We start from the raw sequence: 22735 nt of genomic DNA, 5'->3' as shown, positions 1-22735 counted from the left end.
CTTTTATCGTTCGCATAAAACTAACTCAATTTGCAAAAATGGTATTCCATTTGCGTAACTCTGCTCTGAATGTTCTTAATGAGGATATAAGTAATATAGAATGACATTGTGACTTGACGTAGCTTTACCTCTCCGATGTGGTCTGTATAATACACAAGTAACGTTTGAAAAGTATTGTCAATTTAAAATAGGATCTAACGTTCATAAAAGATGATTTTAGAAGAGGATTTGAGGGTGAAACTCTGTGGTCGTTATAATACACAAGTTCCATTTGAACAGTGTTGTGAGGTCCCTTACCACAACCCCAAAGGGCTCCAACCCCCCACCCCAACCCCGAACGAAACCCCCGGTCCTCAAAGGTTCTCTGGGCCCCGAAAGGGCCCCCGGCGCCCCAATGGCTCCTGAGTCCTTCATTATAATACTTTTTAAGGCTTTATTATCTTTTCAGAACAAATTATTATTTTTGGGAATTATTTCGGTGAAACAGTTAGAGACATTTTAAAAGATGATTTAATAGATGATTTTAGAAGAGGATTTGAGGGTGAAACTCGGTGGTCGTTATAATACACAAGTTCCATTTGAACAGTGTTTTGAGGTCCCCTACCACAACCCCAAAGGGTTCCGACCCCCCCACCCCCCCACCCCAACCCCGAAGGAAACCCCCGGTCCTCAAAGGTTCTCTGGGCTCCCAAAGGGCCCCCGGCGCCCCAATGGCTCCTGAGTCCCCCATTATAATACATTTTAATGCTTTATTATATATTTTAAGAACAAAATATTATTTTAGGGAATTATTTCGGTGAAACAGTTAGAGACATTTTAAAAGATGATTTAAAAGATGATTTTAGAAGAGGATTTGAGAGTGAAACTCGGTGGTCCTTATAATACACAAGTTCCATTTGAACAGTGTTTTGAGGCCTCCTACCACAACCCCAAAGAACTCCGATCCCCCCACCCCAACCCCGCAGGAAGCCCCCCGTCCGCAAAGGTTCTCTGGGCTCCCAAAGGGACCCCGGCGTCCCAATGGCTCCTGAGCCCCCATTATAATACTTTTTAAGGCTTTATTATATCTTTTCAGAATAAATTATTATTTTAGGGAATTATTTCGGTGAAACAGTTAGAGAAATTTTAAAAGATGATTTAAAAGATTATTTTAGAAGAGGATTTGAGGGTGAAACTCGGTGGTCATTATAATACACACGTTACATTTGAATTGAGTTATGAGGTCTCGCACCAAATCCCCAACGAGTTCTGATCCCCCCACCCCAAATCCGAAGACAGCCACCGGTCTTCCAAAGTCCCCCAACCACCCCCGCGGCCTTCGGTACCCACAAGATGCCGGAGCCCCCATTAAAATACTTTTTAAGGCTTTATTATATCTTTTCAGAACAAATTATTATTTTAGGGAATTATTTTGGTGAAACAGTTAGAGACATTTGAAAAGATGATTTAAAAGATGATTTTACAAGAGGATTTGAGGGTGAAAATCTGTGGTCGTTATAATAGACAAGTTCCATTTGAACAGTGCTGTGAGGTCTCCTACCCCAACCCCAAAGGGTTCCGACCCCCCTACCCCAACCCTGAAGAAAGCCACCGGTCCTCGAAGGTCCCCCAGGCTCCCAAAGGATCACCCAGCCCTCAAGGGCCCCCTCAGACCCTCAAAGACCCTCTCCGGGCTCCCATCTTTCGTTGATGAATGTTGTCTTAAACTTATGTTTCGGGGTGTATGGTTTACTATTTTTGACTTTTCGGAGTTAGATTTCTTACTCTTTCATAGGTATGTGTTGTCTGAAATCTATGATTTGGGATGGGTGGTTTGCTATTTTTGACTTTCCGGAGCTGGATTTCTTACCCTTTCATAGGTGTGTGTTGTCAGAAAATTATGATTTGGGATGTGTAGTTTGCTAGTTGAACTTTTCAGAGCTAGATTTCTTAGTCTTTCGTTGCTGTGTGTTGTCTGAAATCTATGATTTGGGATGTGTGGGTTGCTATTTTTTTACTTTTCTGAGCTGGATTTCTTAGCCTTTCATAGGTGTGTGTTGTCTCAAACTTATGATTTGGGACGAGTGGTTTGCTATTTTTGACTTTTCTGAGCTAGATTTCTTAGTCTTTCGTTGGGGTGTGTTGTCTGAAACCTATGATTTGGGATATGTCATTTTTAGCCTAATTGCGTAGCTACTAAAGGAACATCTTTGTTGTATCTATTGGTATCATTATTCCGTTTTTTAGAATTTCGGTTACTATTGAGCCTTACGTGCCCGAAATCATGAATTAGAATATTTAATTAACTGTTTGGGTTTTCAGACATAGTTTTTTAGATGTTCATGGGTGTTAGGTTCCTGGAGGGTTTTATGACTCATCCCTCCAATGAATTCAGATGGTCTTAGGACTCATCCCCCTAGCCATAACTCCATTCAACCTTGAGCGAAGATATAAAAGTTTGATGAAGTATTTTTCTACTTAACAACTACATTAATAACTTCCAAGATGATGGGACTGTATGAGAAAGAATATTGCGTAGCTACTAAAGGACTATTTTTGTTGTATCTATTAGTATCAATATTCCGTTTTTTAGAGTTTCGGTTACTATTGAGCTTTAAGTGCCTTAAATCATGAATTAGAATATTTAATTAGCTGTTTGGGTTTTCAGACATAGTTTTTTGGTTGTTCATGGGTGTTAGGTTAGTGGAGGGTTTTATGACTCCTCCCTCCAATGAATTCAGATGGTTTTAGGACTCATCCCCCTAGCCATAACTCGATTCAACCTTGAGTAAAGAAATAAAAGTTTGATGAAGTGTTTTTCTACTTAACAACTATATTAATAACTTCAAATATGATGGGACTGTATGACACGGACTTTATCAGTTACAGAGAGTTGATTGACTCCTCCCCGCAATGACTTCCAAGGGTTTTATTACTCCTCCCCACAATGAATTCAGATGGTCTTAGGACTCATTTCCCTAGCCATAACTCCATTCAACCTTGAGCGAACGTATAAAAGTTTGATGAAGTATTTCTCTACTTAACAACTAAATTAATAGCTTCCAAGATGATAGGATAGTATGACACATAATTTATCGTTTTGAAAAAATCATTTTATGGTGTTTTATTTGAATGTGCATTTTAATTATTGTTTATGGAACTCAAAGAAGTTGACTGTTATCATTGGATAGTGAACTATCATATGTTTGAGTATGATAAAAGCTTGCGGAGTACTACACTACGTCATATAAACAGACTGGGATTCTACGATAGAGTGATTACACCACTTAATGATAGTGGTCAGGAACTGAGAAATGTTCAAAAAGAAGTCAGTAAAATTTGCAGCTTTTTCGGCGTTGAAGCACTCTACGTAAAGGGCAATGTACCTACAGATAAAGTTTTAATTCAAAAGTGTGACCCTAGGATTCCACTTTTCAATCTAGAAAAGTTTAAGTGTCCTAAATTTGAAGGGGGTTATCACCGTCCTGAAGACGAGGTTAGGTTCTTCGCACAGTGGATACCTAAGAACATAACTGATCGTGATAAATCCATAAGACATGGTAAAAACTATTCTATACCATGGGACCATCGTTTGTTGATGTTTAAGAGTGAACTCTAAGTACTATTTTTATGTAAACATTTGTTGTTGTGTTTTTTTTTCTCAAAAAAAAATCTGTTAATACGTTTAAGCAATAAATATCTTTAAGCTTAACCCGTCTTTATTCTTTAGAATAGTTGTATTGTAAGCAATTAACAAACTCTTTCATGAAGAAAAATTGTAAGTAGGTAGCAAATTCTTTCTTGAATTCACCTGCTGGATAAACAAAGACATTTCATTCAAGAAATCATGACAAAATTCCATTTAAGTACAATGCTGCTTATTGATTACACGAAATAGATAACATTTTTAGAAAGTGTCGTTATAAACATTATGAAAAAAATTCCTGGTAAGTAACTATAACGTTAATAAAGTCGTCTAGTGTGCGCTAAATACGGACCTAAAACAAAAGAACCAGTGATAACATTTTTAAGTAAGTAACACATTGTTTATTTATTCAACATCTAGGATGTACAATACAGATACTTCATTCAGGGAATTATGAAAAAATTGCAAGTAAGCAACTTTTTTCTCTTTATCACAAACAATTTTCACTTAGCTACAGGATGTAGAAATTTAATTCAAGAAATTATGAAAAAATTCTCAGTAAGTAATAATTTCTTTCTTGAAGTCAACTCTTAGATAGACAATACGGAAATTTCATTCAAGAAATTATGAAAAAAATGTAACTAAGTAGCAAATTCTTTCTTGATTTCATCTGTTGGATAAACAAAAAGACGTTTTGTTCAAGAAATTATGACAAAATTCTAAGTAAGTAACAAACTCTTTATTATTTTCACGAGTTAGATATACGATGTAGAAATTAAATTCAAGAAATTATGAAAAAATTCTCAGTAAGTAACAATTTCTTTTTTGAAGTCAACTCTTGGATACACAATACGGAAATTTCATTCAAGAAATTATAAAATATTTGTAAGTAAGTAACAAACTCCTTTTTGATTTTACCTCTTGGATATACAGTACAGATACTTCATTCAAGAAATTATGAAAAAATCGCAAGTAAGTAACTTTTTTTTCTCTCTTTATCACAAACAATTTTCACTTAGCTACACGATGTAGGAATTTAATTCAAGAAATTATGAAAAAATTCTCAGTAAGTAACAATTTCTTTCTTGAAATCAACTCTTGGATACACAATACGGAAATTTCATTCAAGAAATTATGAAAAAATTGTAACTAAGTAGCAAGTTCTTTCTTGAATTCACCTGTTGGATAAACAAAAAGACATTTCGTTCAATAAATTATGACAAAGTTCTAAGTAAGTAACAAACTCTTTATTGTTTTCACGATCTAGATAGACGATTTAGAAATTAAATTCAAGAAATTACGAAAAAATTCTCAGTGAGTAACGATTTTTTTCTCGAAGTCAACTCTTGGATACACAATACGGAAATTTCGTTCAAGAAATTAGGAAAATATTTGTAAGTAAGTAACAAACTCTTTATTGATTTCACCTCTTGGATATACAGTACAGATTCAAGAAATTATAAAAAAATCGCAAGTAAGTAACTTTTTTTTTCTATTTATCACAAACAATTTTCACTTAGCTACACGATGTAGAAATTTAATTCAAGAAATTATGAAAAAATTCTCAGTAAGTAACAATTTCTTTCTTGAAGTCAACTCTTGGATATACAATACGGAAATTTCATTCAAGAAATTATACAGTACAGATACTTCATTTAAGAAATTATGAAAAAATCGCAAGTAAGTAACTTTTTTTTCTCTTTATCACAAACAATTTTCACTTAGCTACACGATGTAGAAATTTAATTCAAGAAATTATTAAAAAATTCTCAGTAAGTAACAATTTCTTTATTGAAGTCAACTCATGGATACACAATACGGAAATTTCATTCAAGAAATCATAAAAATATTTGCAAGTAAGTAACAAGTTCTTTATTGATTTCACCTCTTGAATATACAGTACAGATACTTCATTCAAGAAACGTGATTAAACACGTTTTGAAACTACATGCTATTTGCATGCCTTTCCTTGGCACCTTTCCAAACGAGCATACAATAACTTGATTGGTGATTGGTTACACACCACGACGGTGCATACATAGTGAGAGAGACATGCCAAGTCGACAGTAAGGGGTTTATTATTTGAGAAGTCAACTTTAGTATTTTGTGGTTTTACCTGCCTGAAATCATGAATTAGAATAGTTAATTAGCTGTTTGCGTTTTCAGACATAGTTTTTTTTTTAGATTTTCGTGGGCGTTAGGTTCCTGGGATTTATTATTTGAGAAGTTAACTTTAGTATTTCGTATTTGACGTGCCTGAAATCATGAATTAGAAAATTTAATTGGCTGTTCGGGTATTTTCAGACCTAGGTTTTTTAGTTTTTCGTGTGTTTTTGATTCCTGGGGTTTATTATTTGAGAAGTTAACTTTAGTATTTTGTGGTTTTACTTGCCTGAAATCATGAATTAGAATAGTTAATTAGCTGTTTGGGTTTTCAGACCTAGTTTTTTAGATTTTCGTGGGTGTTAGGTTCCTGAGATTTATTATTTGAGAAGTTAAATTTAGTATTTCATAGTTTGACTTGCCCGAAATCATGAATTAGAATATTTAATTGGTTGTTTGGGGATTTTCAGACCTAGGATTTTTATATTTTCGTGTGTGTTTGACTCCTGGGGTTTATTATTTGAGAAGTAACAAGCTCTTTATTGATTTCACCTCTTGAATATACAGTACAGATACTTCATTCAAGACACGTGATTAAACACGTTTTGAAACTACATGCTATTTGCTTGCCTTTCCTTGGTACCTTTCCAAAAGAGTGGGGATTCCCCACTGGTTCCTACACATTGTAAAAACGTCACCAGCACGAAAACTCCACGTTTTCAACCAGACTGGTTTTTAGGGACCAATCAGAGACAGCGGAGGTTGTGCTCAATATACAATAACATGATTGGTGATTGGTTACACACCGCGACGGCGCATACATAGTGAGAGAGACATGCAAACTCGACATAGCTTTATTTCATTTTTTTAAGGTTAGTTTAGACGTGGTTTCGGGGGGCCACGTAACCTCGGCTCAATTAAGCTTAAAAAATGAAATAAAGCTATGTCGTCTACATCGTATATCTAACTCGTGAAAACAATAAAGAGTTTGATACTTACTTAGAATTTTGTCATAATTTCTTGAACGAAATGTCTTTTTGTTTATCCAACAGGTGAATTCAAGAAAGAATTTGCTACTTAGTTACAATTTTTTCATAATTTCTTGAAGGAAATTTCCTTATTGTGTATCCAAGAGTTGACTTCAAGAAAGAAATTGTTACTTACTGAGAATTTTTTTCGTAATTTCTTGAATTAAGTTTCTACATCATGTAGGTAAGTGAAAATTGTTTGTGATAAAGAGAGAAAAAAAGTTACTCACTTGCGATTTTTTCATAATTCCTTGAATGAAGTATCTGTACTGTATATCCAAGAGGTGAAATAAATAAACAGCTTGTTACTTACTTACAAATATTTTCATAATTTCTTAAATGAAATTTCCGTATTGTGTATCCAAGAGTTGACTTCAAGAAAGAAATTGTTACTTACTGAGAATTTTTTCATAATTTCTTGAATTAAATTTCTACATCGTATATCTAACTCGTGAAAACAATAAAGAGTTTGTTACTTACTTAGAATTTTGTCATAATTTCTTGAACGAAATGTCTTTTTGTTTATCCAACAGGTGAAATCAAGAAAGAATTTGCTACTTAGTTACAATTTTTTCATAATTTCTTGAATGAAATTTCCGTATTGTGTATCCAAGAGTTGACTTCAAGAAAGAAATTATTACTTACTGAGAATTTTTTCATAATTTCTTGAATTAAATTTCTACATCGTGTAGCTAAGTCGTGTAAACAATAAACAGTTTGTTACTTACTTAGAATTTTGTTATGATTTCTTGAACGAAATGTCTTTTTTTATCCAGGAGGTGAATTCAAGAAAGAGTTTGTTACTTACTTACAATTTTTCTTCATGAAAGAGTTTGTTGATTGCTTACAATAGAACTATTCTAAAAAATAAAGACGGGTTAAGCTTAAAGATATTTATTGTTTAAACCTTTTAACAGATTTTTTTTTGAGAAACAGAAACACAACAACAAATGTTTACATAAAAATAGTACTTAGAGTTCACTCTTAAACATCCACAAACGATGGTCCCATGGTATAGAATAGTTTTTACCATGTCTTATGGATTTATCACGATCAGGTATGTTCTTAGGTATCCACTGTGCGAAGAACCTAACCTCGTTTTCAGGACGGTGACAACCCCCTTCAAATTTAGGACACTTAAACTCTTCTAGATTGAAAAGTGGAATCCTAGGGTCAAACTTTTGAATTAAAACTTTATCTGTAGGTACATTGCCCTTTGCGTAGAGTGCTTCAACTCCGAAAAAGCTGCAAATTCCACTGACTTCCTCCTGAACATTTCTCAGTTCCTGACCAGTATTATTAAGGGGTGTAATCACTCTATCTTGGAATCCCAGTCTGTTTATATGACGTAATGTAGTACTCAACAAGCTTTTATCTTACTCAAACATGTTATAGTTCACTATCCAATGATAACAGTCAATTTCTTCGAGTTCCATAGACAATAATAAAAATGCATATTCAAATATAACACCGCAAGATGACTTTTTCAAACCGAGAAATCCTGTGTCATACAGTCCTATCATCTTGGAAGTTATTAATGTAGTTGATAAGTAGAAAAACACTTCATCAAACTTTTATATCTTCACTCAAGGTTGAATGGAGTTATACCTAAGTGGATGAGTCCTAAAACCATCTGAATTCATTGTGGGGAGGAGTCATAAAACCCTTGGAAGTCATTGCAGGGAGGATTCATTGGACTCTCTGTAACTGTTAAATTATGTTTCATACAGTCCCATCATCTTGGAAGCTATTAATGTAGTTGTTAAGTAGAAAAATACTTCATTAAACTTTTATATCTTCGCTCAAGGTTGAATGGAGTTATGGCTAGGGGGATGAGTCCTAAAACCAACTGAATTCATTGGAGGGAGGAGTCATAAAACCCTCCAGGAACCTAACACCCACGACCATCTAAAAAACTGTGTCTGAAAACCCAAAAAGCTAACTGAATATTCTAATTCATGATTTCAGACACTTAAGGCTTAATAGTAACCGAAAACTCTAAAAAAAAACAACGGAATATTGATACCAATAGATAGAATAAAAATATTCATTTAGTAGCTACGCAATTAGACTAAAAATGTCATATCCTAAATCATAGGTTTCAGACAACACACCCCAACGAAATGCTAAGAAATCTAGCTCAGAAAAGTCAAAAATAGCAAACCACTCGTCCCAAATCATGAGTTTCAGACAACACATACCTATGAAAGGCTAAGAAGTCCAGCTCAGAAAAGTAAAAAAATAGCAACCCACACATCCCAAATCATAGATTTCAGAAAACACACAGCAACGAAAGACTAAGAAATCTAGCTCTGAAAAGTTCAACTAGCAAACTACACATCCCAAATCATAATTTTCTGACAACACACACCTATGAAAGGGTAAGAAATCCAGCTCAAGAAAGTCAAAAATAGCAAACCACCCATTCAAAATCATAGATTTCAGACAACACATACCTATGAAAGACTAAGAAATCCAACTCCGAAAAGTCAAAAATAGCAACCCATACACCCCAAAACGTAAGTTTTAGACAATATTCACCTACGAAAGACGGGAGCCCGGGGAGGGTCTTTGAGGGTTTGAGGGGGCCCCTGAGGGATGGGTGGTCCTTTGGGAGCTTGGGGGGACCTTTGAGGACCTGTGGCTTCCTTCAGGGTTGGGGTAGGGGGGTCGGAACCCTTTGGGGTTGGGATAGGAGACCTCACAACACTGTTCAAATGGGACTTGTGTATTATAACGACCACAGAGTTTCACCCTCAAATCCTCTTCTAAAATCATCTTTTCAATCATCTTTTAAAATGACTCTAACTGTTTCATTGAAATAATTCCCTAAAATAATAATTTGTTCTGAAAAGATATAATAAAGCCTTAAAAAGTATTATAATGGGGGACTCAGGAGCCATTGGGGCGCCGGGGGCCCTTTGGGTGCTTGGGGAACCTTTGTGGACGGGTGGCTTTCTTCGGATTTGGGGGGGGGGGATGGGAGCCCTTTGGGGCTGTGGTAGGTGACCTCACAACACTGTTCAAATGGAACTTGTGTATTATAACGACCACCGAGGTTCACCCTCAAATTCTCTTCTAAAACCATCTTTTGAATCATCTTTTAAAATGTCTCTAACTGTTTCACCGAAATAATTCCCTAAAATAATAATTTGTTCTGAAAAGATATAATAAAGCCTTAAAAAGTATTATAATGGGGGACTCAGGAGCCATTGGGACGCCGGGGGCCCTTTGGGAGTCCAGAGAACCTTTGAGGACCGGGGGCTTCCTTCGAGGTTGGGGTGGGGGGATCGGAGCCCTTTGGAGTTGTGGTAGGGGGCCTCACAACACTGTTCAAATGGAACTTGTGTATTATAACGACCACTGATTTTCACCCTCAAATCCTCTTCTAAAATCATCTATTAAATCATCTTTTAAAGTGTCTCTAACTGTTTCACCGAAATAATTCTCTAAAATAATAATTTGTTCTGAAAAGATATAATAAAGCCTTAAAAAGTATTATAATGGGGGACTCAGGAGCCATTGGGGCGCCGGGGCCCTTTGGGAGCCCGGAGAACCTTTGAGGACCGGGGGTTCCTTCGGGGTTGGGGGGGGGGGATCGGAACCCTTTGGGGTTGTGGTAGGGGACCTCACAACACTGTTCAAATGGAACTTGTGTATTATAACGACCACCGAGTTTCACCCTCAAATCCTCTTCTAAAATTATCTTTTAAATCATCTTTTAAAATGACTATACCCGTTTAACTGAAATAATTCCCCAAAAGAATAATTTGTTCTGAAAAGATGTAATAAAGCCTAAACAGGTATTATTATGAGGGACTCAGGAGCCATTGGGGCGCCGGGGGCCCTTTGGGAACCCAGAGAACCTTTGATGACCGGGGGTTCATTCGGAGTTGGGGTGGGGGGGGGGGGTCGGAGCCCTTTGGGGTTGTGGTATGGGACCTCACAACACTGTTCAAATGGAACTTGTGTATTATAACGACCACCAAGTTTCACCCTCAAATCCTCTTCTAAAATCATCTATTAAATCATATTTTAAAATTTCTCTAACTGTTTCACCGAAATAATTCCCTAAAATAATAATTTGTTCTGAAAAGATATAATAAAGCCTTAAAAAGTATTATAATGGGGGATTCAGGAGCCATTGGGGCGCCGGGGGCCCTTTGGGAACCCAGAGAACCTTGGAGGACTGGGGGTTTCCTTCGGGATTAGGGTAGGGGGGGTCGGAGCCCTTTGGGGTTGTGGTAAGGGACCTCACAACCCTCTTTAAATGGAACTTGTGTATTATAACGACCACAGAGTTTCACCCTCAAATCCTCTTCTAAAATCATCTTTTATGAACGTTAGATCCTATTTTAAATTGACAATACTTTTCAAACGTTACTTGTGTATTATACAGACAACATCGGAGAGGTAAAGCTAGGTCAAGTCACAATGTCATTCTATATTATTTATATCCTCATTAAGAACATTCAGAGCAGAGTTACGCAAATGGAATACCATTTTTGCAAATTGAGTTAGTTTTATGCAAACGATAAAAATTTTGGCAAATCGAGATAGCTTTACGCAAATGAAATACCATTGATACCGCTAATAATAGATGCGATACTGAACGAGTTATCAGATAGCTATAACTTACATGTTATTAACACGTCTGACCAGTTTTGATTGGAATTTTTATTTTTTTTTTGGCCAGAAGAAAGATCATGGATACATGTTTATTTTTTTTTTAAACTGGTATTTTTTCAAGGAAGCCCATAACACTTTGCAGAAACCCGTCTGGTAGGACAAGTACCGTTCATAGAAATAGGTGACCGACCCTGGCAAGCCAATGTACCGGTTAGACTACACTGTATATTCATGCCTCAGGCTTGTGAAAGTGCATGTATATTTTCAACGAATTGGGCCCTTACTACTAAAAAAGGCTCATTCGATTGGAAATTCAAAGGGCTAGTGCTCTTTTTAATAGTCGAAAGTGATTCGAGGGCAACTAACCCCCCTCTCAAGCCCAAATTTTCCCCAAACACATCTAATCAAAATTTTGAGATAGCCATTTTGTTCAACGTAGTTGAACGTTCTGCAAATTAGGTCTTTGAGAATGACAACACCCTCAAAGCCCCCAGGGCAAGGGTTGTAAGTTAGGCCCTGGGGGGATATAAGGTTTTTATAGAAAGTGTTGTCGTAGAAACTTCAAAAAGGGCTCATTCGATTGGAAATTGAAATGGCTAGTGCCCTTTTTTAATAGTCGAAAGTAATTGGAAGGCAACTAACACCCCTTCCACGCCTACCATTTATGCAAACTCATCCAATCAAAATTTTGAGATAGCCATTTTGTTCAAAGTAGTTGAAAGGGCTCACTCAATTTGAAATTGAAAGGGCTAGTACCCTTTTTTATATTCGAAAATGATTGAAGGGCAACTAACCCCCATCTCACACCCACCGTATCCCCAAACACGTTCAATCAAAATTTTGAGATGACCATTTTGTTTAACGTGGTTTAAAGTTCTGGAAATTAGGTCTTTGAGGATGACAAATGGATGACAAAAGGATGACAAAACAAACCTCATGGTAAGGGTTGTAAGTCATGCCCTGGGGGCATTTAAAGTTTAATATTTGTATGCTACCATTGCTATTACAATTACCACTAGTCCCCGGTTTCGCACCTATAAGAGAATACCGACGCAATCAATGTTGGCCAGAAACACTTATTTTTTGATCAGTCTTCCTCAAATCCCATTTCTTCAAAATAGTATTATTATCATATAACAAGGCTTTTGGGGTTGAAACAAACCCCAGAGATTAGGGGCAAGGGTTGTAAGTTGTGTCCAGGGGGGTATTTAAGGTTTTTATGGTAGGGATGGTTGTTTAACTTCAGAAGAGGCTCAGTCTTTCTCCCTGAAAAAGACTATGTAAACATAAAACGAACAGAAATTAATAAAAAAAACTATTTGCACAAAATAAGCTTTTCAAAAAAAAAAAAAATTTTAAGAACTCCATTAAACCAAAAATGAACAAAAACAGAATCAAATAATCTAATAAGCATACACCTACCACGAATCAGTATCAATAAATAATCAAAACCCAAAACAAACAGAAATTAAAACAAGTCAAACTCAAAACGAGCAGAAATTAATATGAGTAGGGTTCTAAACCTTATGCTTTCTAAAACCCAGAATATAATTTTTACTTTACTGACAAAATTCTTTTAAATGTTTTCATTTGTATAACTTTAAGAAATCAAAAATTAATTAAAATTTTAAGGAATAAATATCAGCATATTTATTCCTCAAACTGACTATGCACATTTTTTTCAGTAAATCCATTTGAATTTTTTCATCGAGCTCGTCGCTCGATGCGACTTTGTAATTCTCTTTCCCGCTATAGATCCACAAAAACTGGCTGAAATGATTAATAGCTTTGAATTGCGCCTTTACAGATCTCTCTGTCAAGCTGCGCACCAGCTATTTCTATTTACAGCAATTGAGGGGGAAGATTGCCCTTATCCCCATAGTTTCTTGACCCGTCCTAGATTTTGAAAAATGCCTTTTTTGGAGTCTTTTCATCTTTTCATTTGAAAAGACCCTTCTTTGGCATATCCAATGAAAAAACTGGAGAAACAACCCAAAGCGCACTTTTTGGGCGCAATATGGCACTTTATGATGGCGTTATGAAGTCGTATTTATTAATAACAATTAGATATAAAGGTTATCTTTCAAACTAGCCCTTAAGGAGCTCTCTATGATGTTCCAGGACCCCACCCAGCCTTTCCATTCCGAAATGGGCCCTTAAACTGCAGTTTATGGGTGCCATAGCACTTTATGATTATTAGCTTTCAAATGCGCCCTAATACAGCTCTCAAATGCGCTCTAACGTTCAAATGCGCTCAATACGCTATAACGTTCTAGTACCCCGCTAGGGGCAAAGAAAAAAGAAGAAGAAACGAACAAAAACAGGGCGCATCAGTGCTACCCATGCAAAATAGTGATTTCCTTGTTGTTCAAGGTGGTGGAGGGGGGGCTATAAGCATCCTTTATAGGGTTTTCGACAGTGACTATTTCAATGGCATACTTTTCGTTTCAACCCCCGATATTTTCGAGGGGTTTCAGGCTCTTTTTCAAAATTCCTGTAAACTTGTTTTCAAAATAACATTTTACTACTAGATTAATCAAAATAATCTCGATTCGGCTACAAATGACAATAGAAGCTAAAATCCCATTTTGGGGCGTCCCATGTCAAATCCCATCTCGTGTCAAAACTAGCAAAATAGGAACAGTAAGCTCTAGGGGAAAAAATGTTTCACCAACTTAGCATTAGCTTCTGGTGATAAAAACTGTCTCTTATTAGTCTTATATAAATTCTGAACTCGAAGAGTCCATAGCAAGTTTTATCAATATGCAAAATATTCATTTGCAGTTTTGCCATCAGCAAAAATAACGACCTTTACGGACCTATACGAGAGCCAATTACAATCTGATTAACCTTCTTGTCATTTTCAAATTTCACTTTTTATGGAATGAAAAAAGGAAAGGGAGGCGGGGGTAACTTCTTTAGGCTTTCTTTAGCCATTTAATGACCCACAAATATTTTATTTTTTTTAAACAACACAACACACAGGTTGTTTAAACAACACGGGGTTGTTTGATTATTGAGTGTGTCAATATTTAAAGAGGGAAGCAGAAGACGAAAAGTTGCTGATGTTCGTCTGCTATAGAACAAAAGAGAATTAAATTACTTCTAGAGGACGTCCGATGGTGTCACTAGAGGCAGGGCCGCATCCATGGGGGGGGGGGTTACACGGTTTGAATCCCCCCTGAAATGATTGTCTGACTCAAAAATACGAAACAAACACTGATATAAACAAATTTTGTATGCGTTTTTTGAGTTTTTTTTTGTGTAACCCCCCCCCCCCCGATTTTTTAAAATAAAACCTACTCTGAAAAAAAAATCCTGGGTACGGCCTTGACTAGGGGTAATGTAAAACTTTTAACGAGAATTTCTGTGTATTTATTTTATTCAATAAATCGGATTATTATTAAAAAATGGAGGGAAATTGCCCCTGTAAAAGGTCTAAGCACTCAGACCCTACAGTATAGAAATTGGAAAAAAAAACATGACAATCTAAAAACTAGATAGGTACAAAGTTTTAAACAAACAAAACTCAATAGCTCCTAGATCATTAAACATTTTAAAATTTACATTTAAATCGGAAGCCACATAAAATTCTTCATATGCTGGATCTATGCAACAAAGAATAAAAAAAGGAAATTTAGCTCAAAAATTTGAGAAAGCTCTTTGATTTTTTCCAAAAGGTTTAAAATTTTTCACCTCCACTCTTAAATGATTATTTTACACGAATATTCCTTCAAAACAAACGAAAGGTTAAAACTTGAATCATTCACTAGAAACAGTCGGACGTAATCATAACAGATTATCAAACAGTTCGTGGTAACGAACTGTAACCTCTACAGACCCGGCTCAATGGTAACCGAAACTCTAGAAAACGGTATTTTGATACAAATAGATGCATCAAAATAATTAAATTTTAATGCTGATTTAAAATATATAAGCTTCATTAAGTTTAGTCCTACCTATCAAAAGTTACGCGCCTGAGAAAATTTGGCTGATTTTCGAAAAAAGGGGAAAAGACCCCCTAAAAGTTATAGAACCTTAATGAAAATCTCATCATCATATTCAGCGTATCAGAGAACCCTATTGTAGAGGTTTCAAGCTCTTATCTACAAAAATGTGGAATTTTGCATTTTTTTTTTTGCCAGAAGAAAGATCACGAGTGCGTGTTTATTTTTTTTTTTTTTCCCAGGGGTGATCGTATCGACCCAGTGGTCCTAGAATATCGCGGTAGGGCTCATTGGAATGGAAATTAAAAGCTCTACTGCCCTTTTTAAGTGACCGAAAAATGGAAAGCAACTATGCCCCTTCCCACGATCATTTTTTCCCAAAGTCACCCGATCAAAATGTTGAGATAGCCATTTTGTTCAGCATGTTCGAAAATATTATAAGTATGTCTTTTAGGATGAGTTAATACCCCGAAGTTCCCGGGGGGAGGGCTGAAAGTTACAAACTTTACCCAATGTTAACATATGGTATTGGCTATTGGGAAGTATACAGACGTTTTCAGGGAGATTTTTTCTGGTAGTGGGGGGGGGGTTGGTCGGGGGCTATGTGGGAGGATCTTTCCATGAACGAAGTTTTCATGGGTGAAGGGACATTGCTATGAAGAAGACACCGGACTTCCCAGCATTATTTAAAAAAAGATCAGAAATTAAATATAAAAAAAAGTTTTTCAGCTGCAACAGCAGCAGCATCAAAACTTTAAACGAACAGAAAATATTACATATATGATTGGGTTCGCCCCCTAGTCAATACCTTGCCCTTTAAGCCAAAGATTTTTTAGTACTTTCATAAGAGCAATTTATTCTAATTAACAGCTTTTGTGACTAAGCTGTCATTTTTAAAGAACTGGAAAAAAATTCGAACCTTATCTTAAAGAGAATGGTATTGACTAGGCGGCGAACCCCCTAATATACGTATTAAAAATATATGAATATAGAAGTTCGTTACGTAAGTTAATTCGTAAGTAAATAAAATTAAACAAGTTTCGAGAAAGCCATTTAACCAAATAAAAGTAAATTAATATGCAAATTTTGTTTTAATTTTTAATGTATGGTGAGCCAAGATCAAAACCTGCGTTTATTCAAAAACGTTCAAAAATTAAATAAAAAAAACAGGTTTTTTTTTAACTGAAAGCAAGGAACGACGTTAAAATTTAAAACGAACAGAAATTATTCCTTATATGAAAGGGGGTGTCCCCTCCTTAACGCTTCGCTCTTTATGCTAAAGTTTGACTTTCTCACAACTCTATTTTTTTAAACAATAAAAAACTTTAGCGTAAAGAGCGAGGCGTTGAGGAGGGGACAGCCCCTTTCATATAAGGCATAATTTCTGTTCGTTTTAAGTTTTAACGTCGTTCCTTGCTTTCAGTTAAAAAAAAACCTGTTTTTTTTTATTTAATACAAACAAGATGTATGATTTCAATAACAGACTAATAGATAACATGGAAATTAAGCAGCAAATCAATCACAATTTAGCAGCTCTATCTCTGGAATGGTTCCAGGTAATTTCATTCCCTATCTTTTATTTGCTAGCTAAAGAATTTTTAAATAGAATGATAAAAACTATTGGAAACACGGGCCCAGGTTCAGGGGTCAAAAACTTCGGATTTTTTTTTTCAGAATCAACATTTTTTGTTCAAAACACACGTCCCAGTAATCTTTTTTTTTTACTTTTTTACATATAATCAGTATCATAGAGTTCTACATTTCCTTCAAAAGATACCCTTCCCTCTACTCCAGGGGTGGATCCAGGATTTTTTTATGGGAGGGGGGTGCAAAAAAGGTTGATCCGAAATTTTTTTTAGGGGGGCGCAAAATAGGTTGATCCGATAAACTTGCGTTAGGAATAAGTTAAATTAACGCAAACTCGAGTTAATTAAGTAAATTACACTACTTTAGACTCCGCTAGGGGGGCGCGCGTCCCCCTCACCCCCTGGTTCCGCCACTGTTCTCCTTGAGTTTTCTTTACTAGATATACGCAAAGGGTTTTCAGCTTCCTAATGCCCGGTGTGCACCCTTGAATACCTGGAGGTGGATCTCCAGTCTCTAGAATCGGAAATCTGGTTCTACAGTCCGAGCGGCTACTTGTATGTCCGACCAGGAATTTTTTCAGCAAAACAAAGCAATATGCATGTCAATTTTTCTCCTGAGTTTTAGTACATTTTAGCTACAGTAAAGCTGAAACATTGAAGCCAAATTCTTCTGTATGATTTCCACCGTCAAAACTATTTTTTAAAAAGTAAGTTAAAAAGAAAAGGTAAGCTTTCTGGCAAAAATAAGCGATGTCAAATTTGTTTCAAGCGACATCCCTATACGAATTCCGCCTATTATGACCGATCTTAAGTTGCATTAACTTTGCATGTGGAGATGTTCCGGGGAAGTTTCCTGAGGGAAATTTTCAGAGGGGGTTGGAATTTTCTAAGGGTTTGAAACAGATAGGCCTACTAATAGCACAGCTTTTACCAACGCATAGCTTTATCGACCGGAGAAACAACCCTTTCAAGACATGTTCAGAAGCGAGCGACAGTGAGTATTTGCCCCGTAGAGAGAATATTGTACCCTGAGAGTACAGTGAGTATTTCATTTTTTTTTTCGTTGGGTGATGTGAAATCTGGCTGCCGAAAAAAAATCCTAAGAGAAGCTTGCTCTTAAAAGTCAATTACGTGTGTTAATATTAAATCTTAGAATGAGTAACGGAGTGAAACAAATTAAGCTTGAAAACGGGTTCAACTCCATTTTAGATTGGTAGACACTATGTGAAGCTTTTTTTGTAAACTCTATTCTACAGCCAACCCCATCTAACTAAACAAGGATCGGTTGAAACCGACTGATCGATCTAAAGTTGAATTAACTGATCGGAAAAGATTCAACCAAAAACCGATCTTCTCCAATCTTATTGCTTTTTCAAAACTAAACTTTTATCCTCCAAAATGCTGTGTATCCTCTTTTCTCACCCACAACAAAAGTTGGGAAAGGGAATTTTGACATTTAAATTATTTTTTCCATGTCCTGGATACCTATTTCAATATGGGCTATTTCAGATAAACAAATGGTGCTTGTGATAGAGTTGCAAATTCAAGAAAACTTAGGGGGGGGAGGGAATGTGTTTATCAAAATTTAAGGGGAGGGGGAAATTTGTCATTTTTTTAATTTTTTAAATGAAAATACTAAAAAGAGATATTTTTGAAGAAAAATAGCCACTTTCAAAATCCAGGGGTCACAAGCCCCCTCCCAATTGACATTACTAGGTTGTAACTCTAGAATGACCATAATCCATATTTTAGTTACTAGTATTAGAACTTTGGAAATCCAAAGTTCTAGTACCCTTTTTAAGCGAACAAGAGGATTGGAGGGCCGCTAGCTCCCTCCCGCTCCGTTTTTTCTCCAGAGTCATCCCATAAAAACTTTGAGATAGCTATTTTTTCAACATAGTTGAAAAATCTAATAACTGTTCCTTTGGTGATGGCATGACCCCACAAAATTCTTGTGAGGTTAGGTTAGGTTAGGTTAGGTTAGGTAACCTAACCTAACCTAACCTAACCTAACCTAACCTGTCTTACTTTCTTTTTGGTGACTCAATTTTGCATGAGGAGATGTTCCGGGAGAGTTGTTCAAGGTAATTTTCAGAGGGGCTGAAAATGTCTGCGATATTTTTTCGTGAGGAATGAATTTTCCGCTGAAAAAACTCTCAATGGGAGGGGGATAGTATTCGCGGAAGAACCCATCCATTGGGAGGAGGGATTTCCGGGAAAAGTTTTCTCAGAGGGGAAGGGGGAATTCCGGCATGTTTTGAAAAACGACCAGAAATTAAATTATTTTTTTGTTCAAATAAAAGTTGGCTGAGAAGAATTTTTCAGGCCTATTTGTCCACAGGGAATTTTCCGAGGGGAGTTTTGAGTGACGATGGAATTACCTGGGAGGAATTTTCGGGAGGGGGTTGTTGCTTTAAGCGGGAGGAACTTTACATGGATAAATTTTTCGTGGAGAGATTTTAATGGAGGGGGGAGGCAATTTTTCTGGCATTGTCTGAAAAACGATCAGAAATTAAATAGAAGAACAAGTTTTTTCAACTTAAAGTAAGGAGCAACATTAAAACTTAAGACGAACAGACATTATGTGAGGGGAACTAGACCCCCCTGACCACCTTGCTCTTTAAGCTATAGTTTGAATTTTTATCTCAGTTCTTAAAAAAACTCCTGAAAAGGGCCGTTTTACTATATAATTTCTTTTGTTTTAAGTTTTATAGGAGCTCCTTACTTTCAGCTGAAATAACTTTTTTTTTAATTTAATAGCAATAAGGACAAATGACAGAAGCGTAGATACTGTTTAAGCAAAACAAAAAGAGAGATTGCTTTGCTGAAAATTAGTCGTAAAAAGTGAGATTTAATTTGATTGCTTTACGTCTGTGCCGTAGTTTAGTAAGTTATTCACGCTATTCCTTATTTTTTTTTTTAGAGAGACATATAGCCCTGCCTATACACGATTGGTTTTAAAACCTCGCGTGCGAAATTTTAAGCAAGTGCAAAGAAAGCAAAGATTTGATTCATAAGGTTTTCTCTGTCTCTCTGTAGATTAAAATTCGAAAAACTCGAAAGCTGACCCGAGGCGTAGCTAAGATTTTCAACTTCCGTGAAAAATTTGGCTCCTCCCCCCCCCCACCACAATCACTACTACAAACTAAGTAGATCATAGTATTGACAAAAAAAAAAAGTTTGGCACCCCTTCAGTAGCTGCGCCTGGGAACAACTGTCTCTCCTTGCCCCCAAAGCCACTAAAGATGGCCAACTTGTCTTCCCTTACAAAAATAATTCTTAGTCCATGGAAAAGACCATATTCTATCATGAACTTATTATCCTTGTCAATTGCGACGAAATTTAAGCTGTAATTTATTATGTAAGCATGCATTTTTATCAAAACACAACAAGGAATGGATGACTGAATAAAAGATTACTGTTCAAGCTTCGAAAGAGAAAAAATAGCCGTGTAAGGATTTTTCTTCTGTGGTGCTTTGTTCTTTAGGATATTTGATGAGGATGTTTTGATCTTGCCAGCTGTCTTCGGCCTCTCTTCTTTTTGCTGGAAAAAAAGTAAATACATATTACATATGGATAAAAACATAATCAAATGCTGAGGAGATATCTGGGACGAAGGTTTTTTTAAGGGACCAAGAACAAGAAAATAAATCTATCCCCCCCTCCTGAACCTATCTTATGTCTGTTTATGCCTAAAAATCCCAATTTTCTAGTGTCAGTTGTTTCAAAATAATAAGGTTTTTAAGGCAGTGCCACATTTTCGTCAGTGTTGCATTGATTAATTTCCAAAGACAAAGATATCTTAAAAGGAAAGTTAAACATTCTTAAAATATTGGGTGCAATATTATTTTTCGCTGATTTTCACCCATGTTTCTTTATTTTAAGTTTGTCCTCCGCTACTACCAAGAACTCTATGAAAGTATAAGCATTTTTTTATAATTAAAATTTAATTCTGATTTTTTTTTTTTTACTAATTTTTAAAGATATATTAGGTTGTGTAAGTTTCCGACTAGCTAGTTCGAACAATCAGATTTCATTTTCACTCATTGGTACTTTAAAGATTTTGATGTAAAAGTTAATTGTCACATGAAACGCTCCCCCAGCATAAACAATCCCCAAAAGGACAGTTTTGAACTTCTTTTATGGTGCCTACAAGGCGTAAAAGGAGAGAGCAGTGGCACAATTTCGCCAAATCCCGGGGGGGGGGGACAAAGTTGGAGTCAATTTCTCCAAATCAAGTGAAAATGACAGCGAAAAATGAAAAATGAGCCATATAGTACCATAAGGGCAAAGATATACTAAAGAAAACTGACCTGTTTCTCACTATGCTGGAATTATGCAGGCTTATCTTAGTTTTGATAAGATTTTTTGCAAAAACTAAAATTCGGATGGGGGCAAACTGGGGTCTGGGGTGAACTGGTGTCTAGAGGGGGCAGTTTCCCCCCTGCCCCATACCAAATTACGCCATTGGGACAGGGGAGTTAAGGCTCATTCATAACCCCTGGAATGTAAAAGGGATAGACTTACGCTGTTTTAAGTAAAACCTGTTTCACTGGCATAGTGAATACTAATTAAAATTGTTTTTCTTAGGGAGTTTAAGATTGCATTTACTAATGTTTTTTCTTACAGGCAATTACTAAGCATTATAATATTATTTCCAAAGTATTTCACATTTGTAGCAAAATATTGAATTGTACTGAACTGGATTTCAAAGCGTGAACACATATTTGAACTGGTTTCTTTGAGCTTGAAAATATAATTAACTCAGTGATTAGGGAAGTGTCACAATCATAGGCGCTGCCTAAGTAAAGAACGATGTGGCCACAATGTGTTTTTTTTTCTTCTTTCTTCGACAGGCACTTCCTATCGAAGGAGATGTCGTAGAAACTTCGAAAAGGGCTCATTCGATTGGAAACTGGTGTGGCTAGTGCCCTTTTTAATATTCGAAAGTGATTGGAGGGCAACTAGCCCCCACGCCCATCATTCCCCTAAACACATCCAATCAAAATTTTGAGATAGCCATTTTGTTCAGAGTAGTTGATTTCCCGATAGAAAATATCTTTTTGAGGAGGACCCCCCCCCCACAACCCTAAGGGCAAGGGTTTTAAGTTATGCCCTGAGGGCATATAAGAACGATGTTGGCACAATGTACCATATATTCAATTCAATTCAATTTAATTCGAGAAAAAGCATAACACAAACATCAATAATAATAATGATCCTAGACAGTTGGCTTCCGAATTATTAATATTATAATAGGTTAGTAGTTGAGGTGGATGATTATTGTGGAAAGCAGAGTAAGCAAGCGATAAGTTTAGTTTTTGTATGATTTGATCAAGTGGAGCTATACACAAATCTGAATACAAATCACGGGTTGGATATAGACGGGGAAGCCGAAAAACGGCTTTAATGGCACGGTTTTGGGCAAATTTGAGTTTTTTAGTGAAGGACCGTTTTGTATTTCCCCAAACTGATCCGCAATGAGAAAGGTCAGAAAAAATAAAAGAATAATAGAGGGTAACTAGGATGTCAGGAGGAAGAAAACAAGTCACGCGGTTAATCATAGCTACTTGTCTCAAAATTATTGCTGTGATGTAAGAAATATGATTAGAGAATGACAAGCATGAGTCAATTAATACACCAAGAAACTTGGCAGCCTTCACTTGTAGGAGGATGTCGGAGGAGTACCTGAGACCAAAAACAGGTTGAATTACGTCTGTTGTAAGGGGTTCTGAATAATACTATTTAATTTTTTTAAATAGTGAGGGGAACACCACGAATATCGCAACTACTTAATTTACTTATTAAAATATTATG

The 22735-nt window shown here is 36.2% G+C and overlaps 1 protein-coding gene across 1 annotated transcript in view; it reads right to left on the bottom strand.

Moving 5' to 3' along the window:
* The window catches only part of LOC148953474 (anoctamin-3-like), a 433736-nt gene that overhangs the window by 325271 nt on the left and 85730 nt on the right, over nucleotides 1-22735 (bottom strand). Inside the window, exon 4 of the mRNA XM_089087971.1 lies at nucleotides 20338-20462. Coding sequence (XP_088944097.1) covers nucleotides 20338-20462 — 125 coding nt within the window. The remainder of the gene's footprint in view (nucleotides 1-20337; nucleotides 20463-22735) is intronic.

Source organism: Artemia sp. Qi Xiang Cuo, chromosome 4, assembly GCF_049724085.1.
Source record: "Artemia sp. Qi Xiang Cuo chromosome 4, ASM4972408v1, whole genome shotgun sequence".
Lineage (NCBI taxonomy): Eukaryota > Metazoa > Arthropoda > Branchiopoda > Anostraca > Artemiidae > Artemia > Artemia sp. Qi Xiang Cuo.
Note: the sequence above shows the minus strand (reverse complement) of the source record. Positions and strands in the feature narration are given on the sequence as shown.